At 46.0% G+C, this 22,579-nt stretch overlaps 1 protein-coding gene across 7 annotated transcripts in view; it reads left to right on the forward strand.

The window, feature by feature from the left end:
- The window catches only part of ARHGAP27 (Rho GTPase activating protein 27), a 627,637-nt gene that overhangs the window by 511,978 nt on the left and 93,080 nt on the right, over positions 1-22,579 (forward strand). For all 7 annotated transcript variants that reach the window (XM_078645012.1, XM_078645013.1, XM_078645010.1 and 4 more), the window contains 2 exons: positions 19,305-19,526; positions 20,296-20,376. In XM_078645012.1, the coding sequence (XP_078501138.1) occupies positions 19,305-19,526; positions 20,296-20,376 (303 nt within the window). The remainder of the gene's footprint in view (positions 1-19,304; positions 19,527-20,295; positions 20,377-22,579) is intronic.

Raw genomic sequence — 22,579 nt, forward strand, 5'->3', positions numbered from 1 at the left:
TGGCTTTGATGACTGTCAGAAGTGGATTAAAAAACAGGCCCTTAAGCTGTTTGGAAATGTTATTGAACACGTGTAACAGGGCTATTTCTTTTCTTTCGATGGCATCGAAGTGCAGAGATAAGTTGAGACGACTGTCCAATTGTATTCCCAAATACTTGTAATTGCCCACCACTTCCAATTTTTTATTGTCTATAACAAAAACCGGCAGAGTATTTCGTCGACTGGTCAGTATCATGATCTTTGTTTTCTGGCTGTTGATTTCGAGAAGATTAAGTTTTGTGTAATCTGCCAGTTCGTGCAGGAGACGTTGCAGACCTATTTTTGTTTGACTTAGGAGCACCACGTCGTCGGCATAGGAGAGATGTCAGGCGTAGTGCTCCTAGCCGCGGTGGGTGAGCATTGGTTCCATCCAGCCTTAAAGTTAGGTCTGCCATGAACAAATTAAAAAGATGAGGGGCCAACACGCAGCCCTGTTTTAATCCGTCATGTGTGTTGATCTTTCGTGTCAGCCAGTGCCCATTAGCGATCTTTACCTGCATCCAGATGTCTGTATATAAATCCATTATAGGGTTTCGAATTGTGTCCGGCAAGCCCTGCTGCTTTAGTTTGGACCATAGTAGTTGACGGTTTATACGGTCAAAGGCCGCCTTGAAGTCGATGAAGCAGGAGTACAATGCTTGATGGTTTTGCATACTTTTTTCGGCAATTAAACTTATTGCCATTGCGTTGGCCAAGGTGCCTGTGCCCCTGCGGAAACCAGTCTGGTTTACCGGGATCTTCTGATTGTCCTCAGACCATTTTAAAAGGTCCATTAACACTAAGGATGCGTAGTATTTTGCTTCTGCATCGATAAGTGCTATTAACCGGTAATTTGCTGGGTTTTTACGATCTCCTCCTTTATAAATCGGATTTATAATAGCCCCTCTCCAGCTTTCTGGCAGCCGGCTCGTGTCATTTACTGACCTAAATAGGATGTTTAACTTGCATGCCCAGAATTGAGGGTCCTCCTTATAGATAGCCTGGGGGACACCGTTTGGACCAGGTGCACAGTCTTGTCTGCTTCTCTTAATTATCCAGTATTTGGGTGTCTTTCATAGATTCACATGCCTGAATCATTCCCCGTCGTCGAGACGGGAGCCTCCGGTATATAAAAAAGTAATGTCCTATAGACATACATAGAGAAGAATAGGCCTAAGGATCCCACCTTAGTGGCCTATCTACGTCCTTTTGTAAAAAGTACCAAACTAGAGTAGGCCCAAGGGTCCCACCTTAGTGGCCTATCTATGTCCTTTTGTAAAAAGGACCAAAGTAAAGGAGCCAACCAATCAGCTACTACCTCCTTCTAGAACCTTCCTGTCAGGAACCTAGGTCTCTCAGATTTTCTACCGCACGTTGTGCTAGGGAGTCTCCACCTGAGTTCTCCTCAGGGTTTTTCTTCTTCTTACTTTAAAAAACGAATTTACCAAACTTATTACATTATGGCTGATGGCCAGAAAAAGGGTCTCTTCAGATCCTGTTCCTCGTGTGGAAAGAAAAGGCTCCATGTAGAGGACAAGCATGAAACCTGCCTGTATTGCCTCTACCCTCACCATCAACCCAAGGACTGCAAAATATGTAGGACCTTCTCAAACAAGACCCTCAAAGACAGAGAAGGACGCCTGCTACTCTGGCTGAACAGGCTGAAGAACAGGACAGACGACTTGGTGTCAGAAGACGGTGAGAGTGTCTCTGGTACTTCACAATTTTCCTTGAAGAGGCCAAGGGTTACTTCCCCTAGCCCCTCAGTCACCCCTCCTAAGAAGACTCTCAAGAAGTCCTCAGAGGGCAAAACCTCAGTGTCTGGCAAGGATCTTCCTGTCACCAGGAAGCAACCGCTGACCTTGACGATGACGGCGTCGATTATCTCTTCAGCGCAAAAAACTGCGCCGACGATGACAGTGTCAACGACGACAGCATCGTCGGCCACCTCCTCGATGACGAAGACGACGCCTTCATCGACGGCGAGCATGCCAGTGTCGTCGACCATTCCATTCACTCCATCGACGACGAAGACCTTACCGTCGACGACGAGGTCGACATCGAAGTCGAAGTCGTCGACGATGGTCCCGTCGACGAAGATCATCCCGTCGACGAAAGGGAAACCATCGACGGGGAAAATACCGTTGACGAAGGACACGTCGACGAGAACACCGTCGGCGGGGACACAGTCGACGATGGGGAAAATACAGTCGACGAAGGTAATATTGACGACGACACCGTCGACAAAGTCGTCGACGACCCCTGGAAATGCATCGTCGTCATCGGCGCCGCATCTGGCAACGCCAACAGGGAAATGGAAAGAGTCTGAGTTGCTATCTCATGCCATGGATACCTTGCCACCACAGACATCCCATATCGCCATTAAAATCACGAGGAGGCCAATTACGCCAGACCTGACGTCACCCAGTAAGGTGCAAGAGCTGCCTCCAACCTGTCTATTACAAGGCGGGGAGTCGGAGGAAGAGTTGTACACACAAGCCACAAGCCCATCAGACCTGGTGGTCAAGTGCCAAAGCACCGATGAGGAAATGGACGAGGTGGAACATATAGAACAGTCAGTCCACACTCAAGTCCGCACACAGGTTACACCGATGGTGTGCCTACCAGCAGCCATTGTATCAGACCTGCAATTCTTAATACAGGACTACAAACAGCGGTTTCCGGAGAAACCCACTACGCCTACACCTACAGCTGTACACGCACCCACTCCTTTGTCCCGACACAAGCCGCCACCACTGGCGCTTAGTAGGAAACAAGATCCAGTACAAGAAATTCACTCATCTGATGACGAAGAAAGAGACCAGGAAGAGGGCGAGGTCCGTGACGACGAGTCTGACCCAGATGTAGATCAAGACTATATCGCTCCTTCTCCGGCCTCGCCGGAACCACAGTCCTCAGAATCACCACCCGCAGACATCGGTGGATTCCATAACCTTGTTGAGCGTGCAGCCAAAAGATTCCAGAGTGCTTCCTGTACGACTTCAAGGAACCAACTAAAAAGACAATCAGGTCAATTCCCATCATTGACTTTATATGGAAGCAAGGGAAATTACTGATGCAAACACCAGCTTCAATCCCAGTAGGTGTACCCAGGCTCGACAAAAAATACAGAGCGACTTCATCGGCGCCAGCATGCCTCACAGGTCACCCCAAGGCAGATTCTGTGGTAACCCAGGTGGCACAGAAAAAATTCACGTAACCCAGCATCACCTCTGTCAACACCACCTGACAAAGAAGGCAGAAAACTGGATACTATTGGCAAGCGTTTCTCCACCACGTCGGCCATGACAGTGAAGGTGGCAAATTCCATCGCACTTCTGGGCCGCTACAATCGACAACTTTGGGCAGATATCGCACCTTACCTATCTAACCTGCCAGAGGATGTCAAGGAGGTGCAAACAAAAATCCTTGATATGCCCTATGACGGCCAGCATCTCTTTGGAGAAAAGATTGATGAGGCTTTAACTACTATCAACAAGCATTTACAATGCAATGGTTTTGCCTTTGTTAAAGTTAGAGCTATTGGCATTGCTCTTGACATTATTTTTATTTATGTTTTTTTAAACATAAATAAATGGCATTGTCATTTACAATGCCAATAGCTTTTTCTCTCGCAAATGACACACACAAACACCCACAGAGAGCCCCCACACACACACACAGAGCCCCCCAACACACACACCCACACAGAGCCCCCCACACACACACACCCACACAGAGCCCCCCACACACACAGCCACACAGAGCCCCCCCATACACACCCACCCAGAGCCACACACACACCCAGAGCCACACACAAGTCGAGAAGTCCCGGAGAGAAGGTGGGAGCCCAGGAGGGAGATGGAGGCCAGCTGCAGGCGCATCGCCATCTTGGAGAGCTTGCGATCATCAGAGTTCACCAGAGGCACTGTCCTCACAGCGTACCGGACACAGCCACAGGCAGCAGAAGGTGAAGGATTCCCATGAAGGACGTGCTGGGGGTGCCCCGGGTGGGCACTAGAGCACCCCACATAAACAACAAAAAAAACATGCTGGCGGGGCTATGGGGGCCCTGGGGCTCGCCAACAGCTGTCAAGAATTATAATTATAAAATAAAAACAAATGCAAACTTCTGCGCAGCCTCATAAGGCTCCCCCCATAGCCTTCAAAAAGAATCATGGCGTGGGATGCCACGGGAGGGCACCAAGGCACCCCGTAAATTAAAAAATAATGTTGGCTCCTGCGCTGCCCCATAGGGCTGCTTACAGTGAACTGTCAGGGCCTTGTGGGGCTCCCCCTGCAGCCCCTTATAAAAAAATAGTGGGTGTTTTTGGTGGACCGGGACACCCAGAAGAAAAATTAAAAGCAGAAAATGAATAATAAATGAGCAGCCGCAATCGCTCCTTTATTAGTCACTGCTCCTTCCATAATGACCTGAGAGGGCTATTTACATATATTTTGTTTTTGGTGATTTCCCCATTACTTTACTCTAAATAAAAAAACCTCTAAAAACCATAGAAATTCACCAGTTATAGTAATAGTGCCCTAAGGTAACTAACTTGCGCCCTTGCCATGCACTGCTAATTACCCAACATATTACATCACTCATGACATTTTCTATGACATCATTGATAATATCACTGCAACATTAGCAATTAAATTATTGGTGAAAAAACTGTGCATGGCGGGGACTGAGTTATAGTTACTTTAGGGCATGAGTTATAATTACTTGAGTTAACTATAACTGGTGAATTTCAGTGTTAAAAACTTTTTTCAATTATTATTTCTGTACAGGACCTCACTGTACAAATTCATTGTTGTTGCCCCGAGTACTTCACAGTAGCTGCGCCACTGCCCTGGTACAATCCTAAACCTTGGTCATCTCACCCCTCCACCCTGCAGCCCACTGCTTTTTTAGAAGGAATATGTAAGTATCACACCGCGGCCATCTTGTGTGTGGTGTGTGCACCTGTCCTGAGTGTAAAAAGAACAATTGATAGACAGAATGCAGAACAATGACATAAATTCACCCCAGTATAGATATTTGGGCCATTGTTTTTTTGCTCACCATGCCATTCCAGTTTGGACCCAGCCATATGCAAATCAGTCTTGACCCTGCGCCCAATGGGAACATTCCAGCCAAAACTGCCAGGCCAGGTCCTCCCTGGACTAGAATCAAGCATTCTAGGACCGGTTTGGGGGTTTCACCCCTCATCACCCAGGATAGCTTGACTCCAGTGGCATGGAGAGCACGGGACCCACACGTCATACCCGTCCCACTCGGGGTGACAAATGCAAAAAGACAATTGATGGACAGAATGCAGAACAATGACATACATTCACCCCAGTATAGAGATCTAGGCCTAAAGCCATCTGTTTTTTGCTCACCATGCCATTCCAGTTTGTACCCACCCATATGCAAATCAGTCTTGACCTTGCACCCAATGGGAACAGTCCAGCCCGAATTGTGTGTCATTTGCTTTCTCGCCATGACCTCTTCCCTTGACCTCAGTCCCCTATATGGCCTCTGCCCATGCCGGGCACACTGCCTGTAGTCTCTCACTCCTGCCTCTACTTCTTATGCATTAAAAGCCTCTCATTCACAGCCTGTCATCACTTTGTAACATTCAGTCACACTTGGCAACCCCCGCAGTGAATCTCTGCGCCGCTTCTTGGGACCTCGACTCCAGCCCGGTTCCTTGTCACTAACTCGCGCGCACGTACCTCTTGCGCGTGCACCGGTCCAGGATGAAGAAGCGGCAGAGGTGCAGACGGGCGCAGTCCTGGCCCGGGCACCGTTCCCTCGAGCACGTGAGGATGGCGGACAGCGCCAGCACCAGCCCCTCCGGCTCCAGCAGCAGGAAGCGGGAGGCCTCCTCTCGGAGGATGCTTGTGATGTGCGTCGGTGAGAGGCTGAGGTGCTTCCGGATCTCGGGAACGGCCAGGCACCCGCCGCGCTCACACAACACCTGGGTCAGGAAGGATGAGATGGCAAGGTCGGACATGGAGGGCTGCTTGGCCGAATCTGACTCTGTGCTCTTCTTCCACATGGCGAGGATGAATGACTGAAATCACGTGTATAGCGCCTCGTACGCCCAGGGTGCTGGTGAGCGCTTCTGAGTTGCGTTATCTAAGGCTGTCAACAGGAGCAGTGCATGTGACAAGTCGCTTCCGAGGCCATCAGTGTAAATAACTGCATGCAGGCTGGCATTTCAAAGCCAGTGCGCCTCTCTGAGTAAGAGTGTGGGTCACTCCGCTAGCTTGTGTGGAAAGTATCTCCTTGGTTTTCCGGTGCCACCAGTCACCCGTAGAACTGGTGCTTTTTTTTTTTTTTTAGATTAACACGGTTTGTCAAATTACTCCTGGAGTTGGTGAACTGAGTGCCGTAGGGAGCGTGCCCGTCACTGTCTAGAATTGGTCTAAACTCAAGAGACGCCGCAGACAAGTAGGTCACTCCTACAGGTGGTGTACTGTGTGACGCCGGGTGCGTGCCAGTCACTCCCAGAGTTAGTGCACCGGGTACAGCCTGGGCTGCCGGGTGCGTGCCAGTCACTCCTAGAGTTGGTGCACTGAGCACAGCCTGGGTTGCCGCGTGCCTGTCAGTCGCTCCTGGAGCTGGGACAGGTCTGCCTTTGGTTTGCCAGGTGCATGCCGGTCACTCTAGACAACAGCTGATGTTCCCGGGAGGCTGGTCGGATACCGGTCACTCTCTCGCTCCTCTCTGTTTGCAGGACGCTCGTGCCTCCGACTGGCTCCCGTTAGTCTGTTGTTTCCCTTCAGTCGTCCCCGCCCTTCCTCTTCTTCTTACAGCAGACTGAAGAAACGAAACCGAACCAGGGAGGGCAGCAGAGGGCGGGGCAGCGGAGACTGCCGGTGCGATGGAAACAACGCAGAACCTTGGTCTGTCTTATTATCCCCAGTAAAATGCCATTTTCAAATGTTTGTAATTTAAATGAAGTTATTTTGTGTCAGTCCCATGTGCCTTGTGGTGGCAGATCGCCCTATTTATGAAGGGAAAACATCCGTTTGGTTCATCTATGAATCTGTGTGTAGGCTGACAAAACGAAGCTGCGGCCAATCGCAGCACGGCTCCAGCGATGACGCGGCGGCTCGAGAACCACTCCTAGCGCGGCGGCACTGAGGGGGCTCGACCGCCTCAGCCAATGGGAGGGCAGCTCCTTCGTTCTTGCTCTCCGCGGCCCCGGCGAGGTCCTCATGTTATTCTCGGCCCCGGGCAGCGGCGGCAATCAGGGAGGCAGCGTTTGCACCGTAGTAGGAGGCGGCAGAGCGCTCGGGGTGCCACTAGTGCCTTACCAGATTCGGGGGCGTTCCCGGCTTTCGGCTGACGTCGCGTGACGTCGGCAAAAGCCAAAGAATCTCGGGAACGCCCCCGAATCTGGTCCGGCATTGACGGCCAGGCCCCTCGTCCAATGGCTAGGCTCCATTTATGGAGCCAGCCAATGAATGACGAGGGCCGACCCAAACCCACACTACAGTTCTCATTAGGTTTTCGCCTGCGCGAAAAAGCTGCGCAGAGCGCAGCTTTCGCCAGGCAAAACGTAAAAAGGACACGGACACTGCCAGAGCTCTTGGCACACTGCAATTCCGGAACCAGTCCTTTCGTGGAAACAAAAATAGAGGACAATCTTCTTATAGAGGCACATACCAGAACAGGTCCTCCTATTCATACAACCAGAACAGAACGCAATACCAACCGGGACAACAGCAGCAAGGGCGTCAGACTTCCTACGGCAAGTCGAACTACAGGGGAAAGAACCAGAAAAAACCCGCTGGCAACCGCCAATTACTTGTGTCAATGGCCAGTCCATCCACCATTGAACTTCTTAGAAATTGGAGGGAAACTCGCACACTTCCTAAACAATTGGAAGTTAATAACAACAGATCGGTGGGTACTCCAGCTCATTCAATTCGGACATTCTCTGGAATTTATCACGATCCCTCCCACAACACCACCTCGCAAACGATCCCACAGGCACCTACGATTGCTTCTTCAGGAAATCTCTTCCATGCTACAGAAGGGAGCGATAGAGAGAGTTCCACCAACCCACAAAGGAATGGGTTTCTACTCCCACTTCTTCCTGATCCACAAGAAAGGGAAAAAGTGGAGACCAATCCTCGACCTCAGGACACTCAACGTGTTCCTAAGGAAACAATCGTTCCGTATGGTGACACTCCAAGAAATCCTGGGACTTTTGGAGGAAGGAGACTACATGACGTCCTTAGACCTACAGGACGCTTACTACCATATTCCTATCCTCAAAGGGCACAGGAAGTACCTCAGGTTTGCTGTAGCGGGGCAGCATTACCAATTTTGTGTCCTCCCGTTTGGCCTCAAATCTGCTTCACGGATATTTACCAAATGCCTCTCCCCTGTGGCAGCCTTCCTTCGTCAACAAGGACACCAGGTCTTCCCATACCTGGACGACTGGCTGGTAAAGGCACCATCTGCGACCGGCGCAGCCAAATCCTCCAGCGCCTGTCTGGATATTTTCTAACGTCTAGGTTTGACCCTCAACCACGAGAAGTCTGCGCTGGAACCCAACAAGGTCATTACATTTCTTGGGGCGACTCTAGACACGGAACGCGTCAAAGCTTTCCCCTCTCAGGAGAGAAAAGTCGAACTTATCTCCCTGGCCACGTCAGTGGCATCAAGGAAGACTTTACCGGTCCGCACCTTCAAGTCCCTCCTCGGCATGATGTCCTCATGTATCATGCTCGTTCCCCACTGCCGCCTCAAGATGCGCCCACTCCAGGAGGAGTTGACGAACCAATGGACACAAAGTACAGGATCATTCGAGGACCGCATACGAGTCACTCGAAAAATGGTCAACCACTTACAGTGGTGGAGATCGCTCAAACACCTGTCACAGGGATTGCCGTTCCTACTTTCCGCAGAGCCACATGTGATAACAATGGATGCATCCCTAGAAGGCTGTGGAGCGGTCCTCCAAGAACTCCAGATCAATGGCAAGTGGACAGCACAGGAAACCCAGCTCCACATCAACCTATTGGAGTTAAGAGCGGTCTTCCTAGCTCTACAAGCCTTCCTGCCACGTATTCAAAACTCCCCAGTGCTCTTCAGGACAGACACTGTGTCCCTGATTCCGTGGGTCCGTTTAAACTTAAGTTTAAACTTAGCGAGGTAAAAACTTTTATGTTCCACGTAACGCTTTAATGTGTATTCGCCTAGTGTTAACACTGGAGGCTAAGGTTTGTCCTTTATTTTTCAGCATGACCACGTCTTTTCCAAATAGTCCCTACATTCTACACCTTTAAAGTGGCCTTGCAGACCAGTAGGGTAAGCAGTGTGAGAGGATTGGTGTTGATGCCAAAAAATCACTTAAAAAGGTCTTGAGCAAAATTTCTGACATGGAGATACATTTTTTCTTTTCAGATAATTTCCCATGGCCCTGATGAGAGTCCCCTCATTGTATAGGACTCGAAACGCGTAGGCCCCTTCACAAAGTGCTGCTCTCTCTAAATTTAAAAATTCAAACAAGTGTTAATTTGAATGCTCTAATCTGTATATATACAGTGTGTTACGTCATCTAAGTTGATTATGATTAATTTCCTAGTGTACATATTGTATAGATAGATGGTATATTACAGATGTATATTGTTTGAGCAGCCTTTTGTCTCTTTCTTTCTATTACCACGTTCTTTTTTCTTGTGACAATTTCTTAATTTGGTGCACTTATGGATGTCTGATTTCGTGTGATTGTGACATGGATGATGAGTTGATCGAGTGTTGTATGATATAATGGTGTAGTTTTGTATAAAATGTAAATATTTGTTTGAAACTAAACTTTCTCAAACTAAATGAATAAATCGCTATTTGCTGGCAACATCTCAGGTTTGGATTAGTGTCTCTACCTTACGAGTTAAAAATTTTAGTGTTGAATTCACACATCAGTTTTGGCGTATTTTTTGGTTTATTCTGTACAAGTGCTCAGCCTAACTGATTAAGAGCCAACTCTTCGTTGTTCATATAGTTTATAGCGGGATCCTTCTCGCGAAGTTTTTTCCTTGTCTGTCACAATTATTGTGAACGAGTTGAATTAATTTCTTGTTCCATTGCGGACTACTGGGACACTTGGACCCCAGAGTCCTACATTGTGTGTTTGAATCATTTTTTCCCCTTTTTCGTTTGTATTTGGTCATTTTCGTGTCATTTCCATTCCTTCATGGCAGAAAAGGACACTCTAGCCTTTTCTGAAGACCACATAAAAGATCTTTTGAGCAATCCACCAGTCTTCTCCTCAGTAACCCTCAGTGTCTCGGCTACTGCACAGAACGAGACAGACAAATTACTTAGGCTGAGAAAAAAACAAATTAGAACTGACCTACATGGTCATTTCCTTTTGCAACATTTAAGGGAAGGTACGATCCCGGGTGGTCTTCAAATTAAAAATATTCCGGTCATCTTTACGGAAGACCCTATATTCAAAAAAGGTTTCAGTCAGATAGAGACCAAATGCAGTAGAGACCTTATGGTCCTCACTGTAGAGACAGCTGTTAGAATCTCTAGACAGGAACTTGAACAAATAGCCCAACTTGAATCTGAGATACTTAGCAATCCTGCGTTAGTTGATGCTAAGGCCTTAATAGACAAAGTTTCTAAAGATATACAAGACTTTAAAGATATTAGTGTGACTCAGAAAACCAACCAGTTCGAGAAGGACAAAAAGAACTTTTCCCTCGAAAACATATACCCCTTTTTAAAAACTGATTTTTACACCAAACCAGATTCAAGGCGCTTCCTACCAGGGAACCGCGGCAGATCCCGTAATCAGTTTATCACTTTCTCAGACACCTCCTCCTCGGGTGGTGAAAGTGACAACAGTGGGAACAATAGTAGTAGCGGACAGAATCAGAACCGACAATGGAATCAGAACCAGCAACAACAGACCAATGCTCAGAGTTCTTTTTTAGGGAGAGGCCAAACACGCCCAAGGGCGAAAGTGCGGTGGGAAATGAGAACTCGGCGTCAACACTATCAAAATCAGTAGTGTCACCCATTTTCAACCTCTCACCCAAATTACTCACGGCAGCTGAAGAGAGTGTCCTTTCCAAGGGACTCTCTTTCGTTCCATCAAAACGGACTGATTTTACTCGTATGAAAACTGAGTTTATCGAGTTCTGCCGCAAACTAAGACTTGCTACTTTTTTTGCTGGTAACCCCAGTGCCGCGAGTCCTGAAGTTACGGGGCTCCGAAATAAATCTGCTTTTTGCCCGCCAGGGCATAAAATACCAAAGGAGGTATTGGTTTTTGAAAAAACTGTATTGTCTGCAATTTCTGCCATGGAATCGCAGAAAACATACACCAAATTTAATACCTCTAAAGAACAGAAACAAGCTCTTCTAGATTTAAGGAATGATCCCACTATCACCATTAAGCAAGCCGATAAGGGCGGGGCTATAGTGGTATGGGACACTATCTGTTACAATGAGGAAGTCCTAAGGCAATTAAACAACCAGGAATGCTATAAGAAAATTCTGAAAGATCCAACATCTGAGTTACAGAATCACCTATTCTCGATCATCAGGGAAGGCTATGATCAAGGTTTTGTAGGCCCAAAAGAACTTGAATTTCTACAGAAAAAACATCCCAAGATACCTTTATTCTATATCTTACCAAAGGTACACAAAGACGCCAACAAACCCCCCGGTAGACCGATTGTAGCAGGGTGCGACTCATTACTCGAACCGGTCGCTAAATATGTTGACGTGTTCTTGAAGGAGTTCATGAGCCTAGTAAAATCGTACCTACAGGACACGACGGATTTTATTAATAAACTGGATACCATTGAGTTCTGTAAGGGTAGGGACATCTTAGTCACCTTGGATGTCAATGCCCTCTATACCCAGATACCACAGGATGAAGCCATAGCAGTCCTGACTTATTTTTTGGAGCTAAGAACTCGACCGGTACAGGTACCGACCAAATTTTTGGTCGATTTGGCATCCTTTGCCTTGAAAAAGAATTATTTTTGCTTCGGGAAGGACTTCTATTTTCAGGTAAAAGGAGTAGCGATGGGGTGTCCCTTCGCCCCAGAATTGGCGGTCCTTTTTAAGGCTCTCTATGAGGACACTTTCATTTACAACAATAACCCTTTTAAAGACCACATTGGAGCGTGGCTACGCTTCATTGATGATGTTTTTATGGTGTGGAAGGGCAATGAGGACGAACTGGAATGTTTCTATAACTGGCTGAACGCACGAACAGTGGATATCAAATTTAGTATATCATCGTCAAAAGAAAAAATATCCTTTTTGGATGTGGAAGTCTTTCCAAATGAAGGAAAATTATTAACATCGCTTTTTGTAAAATCTACAGATAGGAATAAAGCCCTTCTGTTTTCAAGCAATCACCCAAGGAGTCTGCGAGAGAACCTGCCACTGGGGCAATTCCTTCGTATTCGAAGGAATTGTGCAATGAATAACGATTATAAGCATCATGCTGGTAATCTAGTGAAAAAGCTGTGTGATCGTGGATACCCTAAGAAACTGGTTTCTAATTGTATGAAACGGGCACGTTGGACTCCAAGGGAAACCCTTCTGGAACGACGTAACAAACCACAGCTAAAACGTCAGGTGTGCGTCACAACGTTCTGTCCAAATGCCAATCAACTAAAAAAAGTGATAAAACAAAATTGGCACCTTGTGAAGAACCTTGAGGAATGCTTAAAGGAACCACCTCTTTTTGCTTTTAAAAAAGATAAAAGCATTGCCAATTTTGTAGTAAGAGCAGCCACTCCAAGACAAACACCTCCTACTATCAGACAAATGATGGGGTTAAATCCGATCACAGGGCACCACAAATGCGGCACCTGTGTTTGCTGCGAGTCTACAATAGAGGGATCTCTGTTTCAACACAGAGGTATCTCATGGAAACACGACACCCATAGCAATTGCAAATCAAAATATGTGGTGTACGGTATCTTGTGCCCATGTGGACTCCTGTATATCGGGAAAACGAACCAGGAGGCCAGACAAAGGATTTCCCAACATAAATCCAGACTAAGAAATCGGGTTGAAACAGCTCCACTGGTAAATCATTGGAACAGATTGTTCCATCAAATTAAGGACCTTAAATGGACTATAATTTTCCAAGGTCGAGTGCGACCCCAGAGGAGGAGACTGGGACGCCAGACTCTCCAAAAGGGAGGCGCTCCTCATTGTAAAGTTCAACACGGCCGTCACCGGCCTGAACGAACTATCAGAGATTTATAAATTGTAAACTATCCTGTCTCAGTTATGGCCAGGTAAATCCGCTTTGTTTGTCTCCACCAGTTCTATCACGCATATATTAGGCTTTGTACTAGTATAAACCGCCTAATGCTGTCTATAGAATGTAGGACGCAGTTGCCTGGAGAGCAGGCGCCACTAACTTAGGACACATCCTAGCGCGCATGCGCTAGAGATTAGCGTGTAATGTGGACACGCTATATTAGAAGATTTCCATTGCCGGACCCGCTATCCACGGCGCATGCGCGAAGGATTAGCGCTCAGGAGACGCCGCCCGAGACACGGACTCAGCTTCTACCAGGTACAGTGTTATTTCCCACGAACGCGGTGATTATTTACTTTCAGTCAATTATGTGAAAGGATTCCGGTGACTAACGCCTTGGTTTCGCTTTCAGGAGCTTAAAACAGACTATCCAGCATTCGTAAACATATGAAAGGGACGTTTTGCCGTCCGAGCCCTAAGTCCGACTCTGCAGAGGAGCCAATAATACAATCCAGTATTTGTTAAAATACGAAAGGGACGTCTACAATCCGAGCCCTGAGCCCTAGTTTGCAGAGGTGAGATTTCCTCTAGCCTTCTGACCCTGTCTTTCGTGTACATGATTTTATGACATGAGTGTGTCAACACACCTAGGTTTGTTTCAGAGACCCTTACACACTGCCTTTTTGGTTCCCCTGTAGGCGATAAATCCCTCTCTGCCCTCGTCCGTGGCTACTCTGTTGGACTACTTAGTGGAGAAACACTGTGTCCCTGATTCCGTGGGTCCGTTTAAACTTAAGTTTAAACTTAGCGAGGTAAAAACTTTTATGTTCCACGTAACGCTTTAATGTGTATTCGCCTAGTGTTAACACTGGAGGCTAAGGTTTGTCCTTTATTTTTCAGCATGACCACGTCTTTTCCAAATAGTCCCTACATTCTACACCTTTAAAGTGGCCTTGCAGACCAGTAGGGTAAGCAGTGTGAGAGGATTGGTGTTGATGCCAAAAAATCACTTAAAAAGGTCTTGAGCAAAATTTCTGACATGGAGATACATTTTTTCTTTTCAGATAATTTCCCATGGCCCTGATGAGAGTCCCCTCATTGTATAGGACTCGAAACGCGTAGGCCCCTTCACAAAGTGCTGCTCTCTCTAAATTTAAAAATTCAAACAAGTGTTAATTTGAATGCTCTAATCTGTATATATACAGTGTGTTACGTCATCTAAGTTGATTATGATTAATTTCCTAGTGTACATATTGTATAGATAGATGGTATATTACAGATGTATATTGTTTGAGCAGCCTTTTGTCTCTTTCTTTCTATTACCACGTTCTTTTTTCTTGTGACAATTTCTTAATTTGGTGCACTTATGGATGTCTGATTTCGTGTGATTGTGATATGGATGATGAGTTGATCGAGTGTTGTATGATATATTGGTGTAGTTTTGTATAAAATGTAAATATTTGTTTGAAACTAAACTTTCTCAAACTAAATGAATAAATCGCTATTTGCTGGCAACATCTCAGGTTTGGATTAGTGTCTCTACCTTACGAGTTAAAAATTTTAGTGTTGAATTCACACATCAGTTTTGGCGTATTTTTTGGTTTATTCTTCAGGACAGACAACACCACGACGATGCACTACCTGAACAAGCAGGGGGGGACGCGATCACTCTCACTATCTCGAGAATCACAAAGAGTCTGGAACTGGCTTCTGAAACATGGAATAACACTGAAAGCAGAGTACGTCCCGGGCAAGGACAATGTCTTGGCGGACGCTCTGAGCAACAGGGGTCTCCATCCCACGAATGGGAACTAGATATGGAAGTGCTGGAACACATCTTCGCGGTATGGGGAACTCCGCGAATAGACCTCTTTGCCACGAGAGAGAACGCCAAATGCCCAAGCTTCGCAAGCAGGCATCACCACTCAGGAACCCTCGGAAATGCATTTTCCATCGCATGGCGCAACGTCTTTGCGTACGCCTTTCCGCCATTTCCACTGATACCCAGGGTTCTCAGGAAGATGAAGTCGGAGCCCTGCACTCTGATTCTGATCGCTCCATTCTGGCCGAGGCAGCACTGGTTCACGGACCTTCACCGCCTCTCTGCCCAGCCACATATTCGCCTGCGTCAACATCCAGCTCTGCTCACAATGTCCCAAGGACATGTACTTCACCCGAACCTGAGCTCTCTAAAATTGTCAGCTTGGCTCCTGAGTAATGGGAATTCAGCCACCTAAACATCCCGCAGGAGTGCAGAGACGTCCTTGCAAAGGCTAGAGCGGACAGCACTAATAAAACCTACTCACTAAAATGTAAGCGGTTTTGCTCTTGGTGTGTGGCCGAAGGCTTGCACCCCTTCCACATCACTCCACAGCAGCTGCTACCATACTTACTACATCTGCCACAATCGGGCCTTGCACACGCATCGATTAAAGTGCATCTGGCGGCGATCTCAAGATTCACCAGGACTTCTAAGGGTCCATCCCTGTGGGCAAACAGACTTATAAAACAGTTCCTTAAAGGTCTCTTCAGATCCTTCCCACGACCAAGACTGATCCCTCCGTCGTGGCACCTCAATGTGGTCCTTCACCAACTAATGAAGCACCTCTTTGAACCCATCCATAGGGCAGACATCAAATTTATCTCATGGAAAACAGCCCTCCTCCTGGCTCTGACTTCTGCCAGAAGGGTCAGTGAGTTGCAGGCTCGCTCAATTCAAGATCCTTTCATTCAATTCAGGGAGGACAGAGTCATCTTACGGACTAATCCTCGGTTTATTCCGAAAGTCCCCTCGGACTTCCACCTCAACGAACCAGTGGTACTCAGGTCATTCTTTCCGAATCCTACCACTGTAGCAGAGAAAACCCTACATTCTTTGGACCTGAAAAGATGTCTTAAATTCTACATTGACAAGACAAAACACTTCCGAAAATCATCTCAACTCTTTATTGCCTTTAGTAGACCACGGAAAGGCATGCCCTTATCAAAACAAAGCATTTCAAGGTGGATTTCCTCTGCGATCACCTTTTGCCATGACAAGGCCGGACGACCTTTGGACTCAAGAGTCAAAGCTCATTCGACAAGAGCCATGTCCACGTCTGCGGCACTGTTTGCTGGAGTGCCGGTATTGAACATCTGCAGAGCGGCGACCTGGAAGTCCCCACATACCTTCACCAGGCACTATTGCTTGGACACTGAGCTGATGAAGGATGCAGCAGTGGGCCAAGCAGTGCTTCACCATCTATTCCAGTGAGGTGAGCCTTCTGTCATCCCTCCATCCTTTACTGGTATGCACATTCTTTTACTAATATTTACATGACATTATTATCTACAGACTCATATATGATGTTCCACCAACAATGTGCATAATATATTGCTTGCTACTCTGATTCAGGCATGTGAATCTATGAAAGACACCCAAATACTGGATAAGAAATGCGTTACTTACCTGTAACTGCAGTTATCCAGTATTAGTGTCTTTCATAGATTCACATGCACCCTCCCGCCTCCCCTGGAAGGACTCACCTATCTCTCTAACAAGTTTACGCCTACCTAGCTTGGTGCGTACGAAAATCTGAGAGACCTAGGTTCCTGACAGGAAGGTTCTAGAAGGAGGTAGTAGCTGATTGGTTGGCTTCTTTACTTTGGTCCTTTTTACAAAAGGACATAGATAGGCCACTAAGGTGGGACCCTTGGGCCTACTCTAGTTTGGTCCTTTTTACAAAAGGACGTAGATAGGCCACTAAGGTGGGATCCTTAGGCCTATTCTTCTCTATGTATGTCTATAGGACATTACTTTTTTATATACCGGAGGCTCCCGTCTCGACGACGGGGAATGATTCAGGCATGTGAATCTATGAAAGACATTAATACTGGATAACTGCAGTTACAGGTAAGTAACGCATTTCCTATTTGCGCTGTTTCGAAATCCACGTATGATCTGGAAGACTGTTCTCCGCCTCGCTGGTCGACACTCAAAATGTCAAATTCTGCAGGGACTGTGGTCTTCACTTCCGCTGTTTTTAGTATTTTTTGAGCTGGTGTTTTAGGCGGCACTAGTTGGTTTACCGAAAAAGTGTCAAGTAGATGTTGGACCCATGCATTTTCCGTAACACAGGTCATGCTTGCTGTTTGTACTGATCTATTTAGAGAATTTACTTGTGACCAAAATGCTATGGAGTCTGATTTTTTTGTGTTGTGTAGCAATTTGGTCCAGAAGTCGGAGACCTTGGTTTTATTTTTTAGCCATATTTGTTTTTTGTATTGTTTCCTGATTAATCGAAACGTTTGCCAAACATTCAAATCCAAACTGCGATCCTTTGCATGCCTCATGGACGCTCGCAGACGCCTTCTTAAGGACAGTATGATCTTGCTGGTCTGTCCTTGTTTCTATTGATTGTAGTTCGCGCGCAGATTAACTCCAGTTTTTGGTAGCTTCTCCAAAAAGGCAGTCCATGTTTCTGCACACAGTTCGTTTTCATCGGTTATGGTTTGAAGTAAGTGCTTGGCCTCCTTGGCTATTTGTAGTAGTGAATTGGTCGTCCACCTTAATCGTTTCAGGTTGACTGTTGTTATTTCCCCACCTATTGATCAAGCTTTTAAGTGTTTAAATGGTGCTAATTTAATCTCAATATGCTGGAATTTGGAAACTTTTGATTAACCCCAGCAAGGGGAGCGAGACGATGGTGTAGTCCAGAATTGTGCTCGTATTGGAGCCGATGTGGGTAATTGAAGGGGGTTTATCATGTTTGTTTCTTCCGTTTAGTACGCTCAACCCATGGTTTTCTAAGGCCCACATCAACTGTTTTCCCGCTTGGTCGGTCTTCTTGCTTGGCGGGATCTCCTGTGTTTCGACCGCCCAGAATTCATTTGCAGCCAAGATATTGTCTTCCTCTTCTGGGGACTGTATGAGATTTGCATTGAAATCGCCCGTCAGGATTATCTCCCATTCTGGATGGTCAAGGCGGAAACCTGATATTACATTATTAATGCCCTTGAATAATTATTTTTTTACCTTTGTTTTTGGATGGGCATATATATTGATAAATATAATAGTTCCGATACCAGCCTGGGATACCCTCTCTAATTTTATTATTTGCATGTCTGGTACGGAGGCTGCCAGTTGGGAGGCCTTGACATTTAGTGCAGTACTTATGAAGACCGACAGACCCCCCTTTGCTCGACCGTAGCGCTGAGCGCGAATTGCGCTGACATGGAAACAAATTCTACCTGGAACATCGATTGGCTCTGTTAGCCAGGTTTCTTGCAGAGCAATGATGTCATATATATCCCAAGTGTCTGTTTTCCTACTGTTGCTTAAAAATTCTTTGGCACCGGCGATATTCCAGGAAAGGACTTTTACTATAGTATGTCCTATATTGCGCGCCCTGCTTTTATTTCAGTATTCCGTTAAATCTTGCATTTGCCTGTTCTGTTGGTCGGTTTTGGGAGTGTCTGCACCCCTTGCCCCCTGCAGGACCGAATATGTACATCGGCTAACCCCATGGTTCATCATCAAAACTATTATTTTAGGGCTCAAAACACCAGCCCCTAAAAATAATGGTTCTTACATGCTGTAATATTAGATGAGACAACTTGGTTATGTGTAAGAGGAAGTTTTGATGGAGACAGAGTCCCTGCAGTGAGCAATGGGAAAAGTCAATGTCCTAGGTAAAAATGGTTACATTTTAAAAGTATCGAAATCTCCTGTGCGGTTTGTGACATAATTATCTTTTTTTTCTGAGCTTAACTGAAGGCTCACACTGCAAAATATGCCTATTGTCCTATGTGACGTATATCATAGGACAACACTTATGAAGATGTGTTTCAATTGCTGCCTATTGTCCCTAAAGGTCTACCAGGAGTTTCAGTTTGTTGATCTCTGTAAGGTCTAAATATGATGTGCTTTGATCAGTAAGATAAAAAAAAACACTTACTGATTAGTCAGCGGTGGTAGAAAATGTAATTGAAAATGGCTGCTATATAAACCATTTAAATATCACTCATGGCTTATTTTTTCTTGAATATCTTTAGCCACCCACACCGGAAACAGACTATCCTGAGTATTCTCCAGAGTATGATGCCTTTCCTGCAGAGGACTACTCTCCGCATGAAACCCACCACAACTTATTCTTCCCTTTTATTCAACCGGAGAGATCACCATTAGCGTATGACATCGGTTCACCACCAGGATGGTCCTGTGAGACCAACAAAGATGGAAAAAAAGTGTACACACACATTACTACACATGAGATGGTAAGTGTTGCAGGCATGCACGTACAAGCGTACACATGTCCATTCAGGGAAGGCAACTTTAGGAAGGATAGAAAAGACATAGTCTCAAAAATAGCCAATAATCGGAATACAGCTGCAGAATTCACCCAAAAAATGAACATTTACTTTCCTCATGTATCCTACTGCCACATGGACACTCCTTGGAGTAGCCGTGCGTGTTATAAAATGCAATCATCCTCATCATCATCACATGTCCTTTGTATCCTCTTCTAATTCCTGTTCATCTGAGTTAGGCCTTGCTCTTCATTCTTTTCTTCTTCGTAAAGCAGTGTTGACTGATGTGGCTCACTTTAGCCAAAGCAGGTCTGGAGCTTCCAATTTTGCCATGCAGAGTGGAAGTGGCCTTACAATCTCGTTGACTGTTGTATTGAGGCTAAACCAAATCTCATTTGCAGATGATTGTTCCATGTTCGTCGTAACCCAGTGAAAAAGTTATTGGAATGAGGCTCAGATTAATTAAAACTTCCTTAAATTAAGGCAAGAATCCACTGATCACTTTGTTTTTGTTGTTCTTTGTTCTCTCCAGTGAGCAATCTGGAGTAGAGGGTATCTCTGTTATAGTTCAACAAGTACTATCACCACAGGTCTCTCCGCTCACTCAGTTAACTTTAGGTAAAACTCCAAAGTCAGGGGCCAGGTTAATTTGTGTGCGATTTAGAAATCTAAAACAATAAGCACACTCAATATTGTATTTGGTTATTGGTTTTGATGAATTATTTTCCTATTTTAGTGGCTCATGTCCCAGGATGATCAAGGACGGACCTTTTTCCATACACCAGACGGCTCTGAATCCCAATGGACCCTTCCTCAGGTAAGCCTATTAATATGTTTTGATTCTGCCACCCTGCAGCGCACATGTGTATATTTACCTAGGAACGCTATGAATATAAGTTCTTTCTGATACATAGTTGTTAGGAAGTTAAAGAATACATGACCCCAAAAATTGTTTCTAAAAAGAAAATTGAACACATGAGGAGGTGAATGTTAGTTGCCTACAGAACCAAGCCTTTGTAGGGGAAATGTCCGATACCTGGGGCACAGTATTTAAGAAGGGGGCCTGTTGTGGGGGGATAGGAGATCGCCATCAAGAAGGGAGAACACCAACTTGTAGCATTCCAGAACAAAATAGCACCAGAATACTTGTTCCAGAAGGAGCAGAGCAAAGCTGCGGACCAGGGAAGGGAGGCATTGCAGGTTCCAGGAAGCGGAACCCCAAAACACCAAGGACTGTTGGTGAGGAGAAGGGGGCATGCCTAGAGATCTGTAGGGGGTGAAGCCACATGAAAGGAGGATTAATAGAGACGGAGGAGGAAAAGTTTGCCTGAAAGTTCCTTCATCAATGAGAATGAAAGGCGGAGGGACAGAGACAGGAATAGGGTGGGACCTGAGGTCCTAAAACCCAGGTTTCTATCAGTAGAGATAGAGGTTGGCTATGCAGTCACCCCCTTCCTGATCATAGGTGCTTGTTCTTTCCAGGTGGAAGACGCTAGAACGTGCCAGGAATTGGAGATGAACTAGGAATTAGGAACCAGGAGGAGGCACATGATTCCTGTAGGTTAAAAGGGAGAGGGGCGCCATTCAAGCTCAGGATAAGCTAACTGCAAGGGGGCCCAGGCTCAGAGTATGGGAGTTATGAGCTGGGACTCATGAGCAAGGCTACCGTCAGACCGCGACTCTGAAGAGTAACCGTGGCAGGAAAAGAACCATGACCAGGAGACATGCCATGAAAGGAGTTAAATGTGTGTATTAACCGTAATAAACCGGCTTTTAGTTTCATAAAACACAGCTTTTCTCCCAATCCGTCATCTGCCAGTCAATGGCGCATTCTTTTAATATACAAACTGATATGTAAATGTGGTAATTGATAGTATTCCGTGGACAGAAAACTGAAGGAAATTATATTATTGTAAATACTGAACTATTACAAACCCACAGAACAATCTTCCTAAAGTATTTCTATTCAGCTGCAAGACATGTAGGCTCGTGCCCAGGTGCCTCTTGCCATTCTTTGGCTCAACCTGCTCTCACAGCCTTTGTACGTATGGCCTTTTATCAAATGGCAGTTAAATTCTCTTCACATAAAATGTTAGGAAACGATTTATAATCTGAACGATACAGAGAATCTATTCTAAGGGAATATTTTTTTCAATGGCTATCAAGAAACTGAAATTCTTGCTCGCGTGCCCCTTGGAAAGGCGGTCCTTGCAAACGGTCCTTCCGTCACATAACCTTCTTCGTATAGGGTTGCCATGGCAGCTACAAGACACGGACATTACCAGTCTTGGCAATGCTTTCCTCAGTGCTTCCTAGTGGCTACACGGTGTAACTTAGGTTATAGGACAGACCAAACCATTGAGTCAAAATGTTAAACAAGAAGATTCGGTGAGGCCAGTGGCAAGGGCGCTGTGTCTTGGGGCGTGTGAACCAGGGCAGTAACATCTCTTATTTTACTTTTATACTGTTCCTTGGATATGTTAGTGCAGCAAACAAATGCACGGAGAAATCCTATATCCCCTAACAGATTTCTGGTTTATTTTGAAAATGAATGCATCCAGAGCATTGTGTTAAAAAGCCAAGCACAATGGTCCTGCCACTGTGAATAGAAAGGGAGGCACAGAGGACATACCTATCCTCCACTTCTTTTCTTTTCATGGCCTCTTCCAACAAGGCTGCCAAACATGCTCTCCATCACTTACACATAACTGGGTCACTTCTCCTCAGCACCTGTTCTGTCTAAACGGGTCCTCTCCCCAACTCTTCACAGGGAGGGATATATGTAAACACCAACCTACACAGCAGGAGTAAGGCCAGTGTGGCCATTCATCTCAACTGGGTGTGAGTGTTTGATTGGTTCTGATGCTCCGTCCATCACCACCCCCTTTTGTACCGCTTTGGCCGCCATAAGTGTGGCAGGGTATGTTCAGACGTGAGTCCCTTGCTCACTTTGCCACTGGATTCAAGCAAGCCGGGCTGAAGACGGCTGGAATGCCAGAAACCGGTCCTCGGAAGCTTGT

Source organism: Lissotriton helveticus, chromosome 5_1, assembly GCF_964261635.1.
Source record: "Lissotriton helveticus chromosome 5_1, aLisHel1.1, whole genome shotgun sequence".
NCBI classification, from domain to species: Eukaryota; Metazoa; Chordata; class Amphibia; order Caudata; family Salamandridae; genus Lissotriton; species Lissotriton helveticus.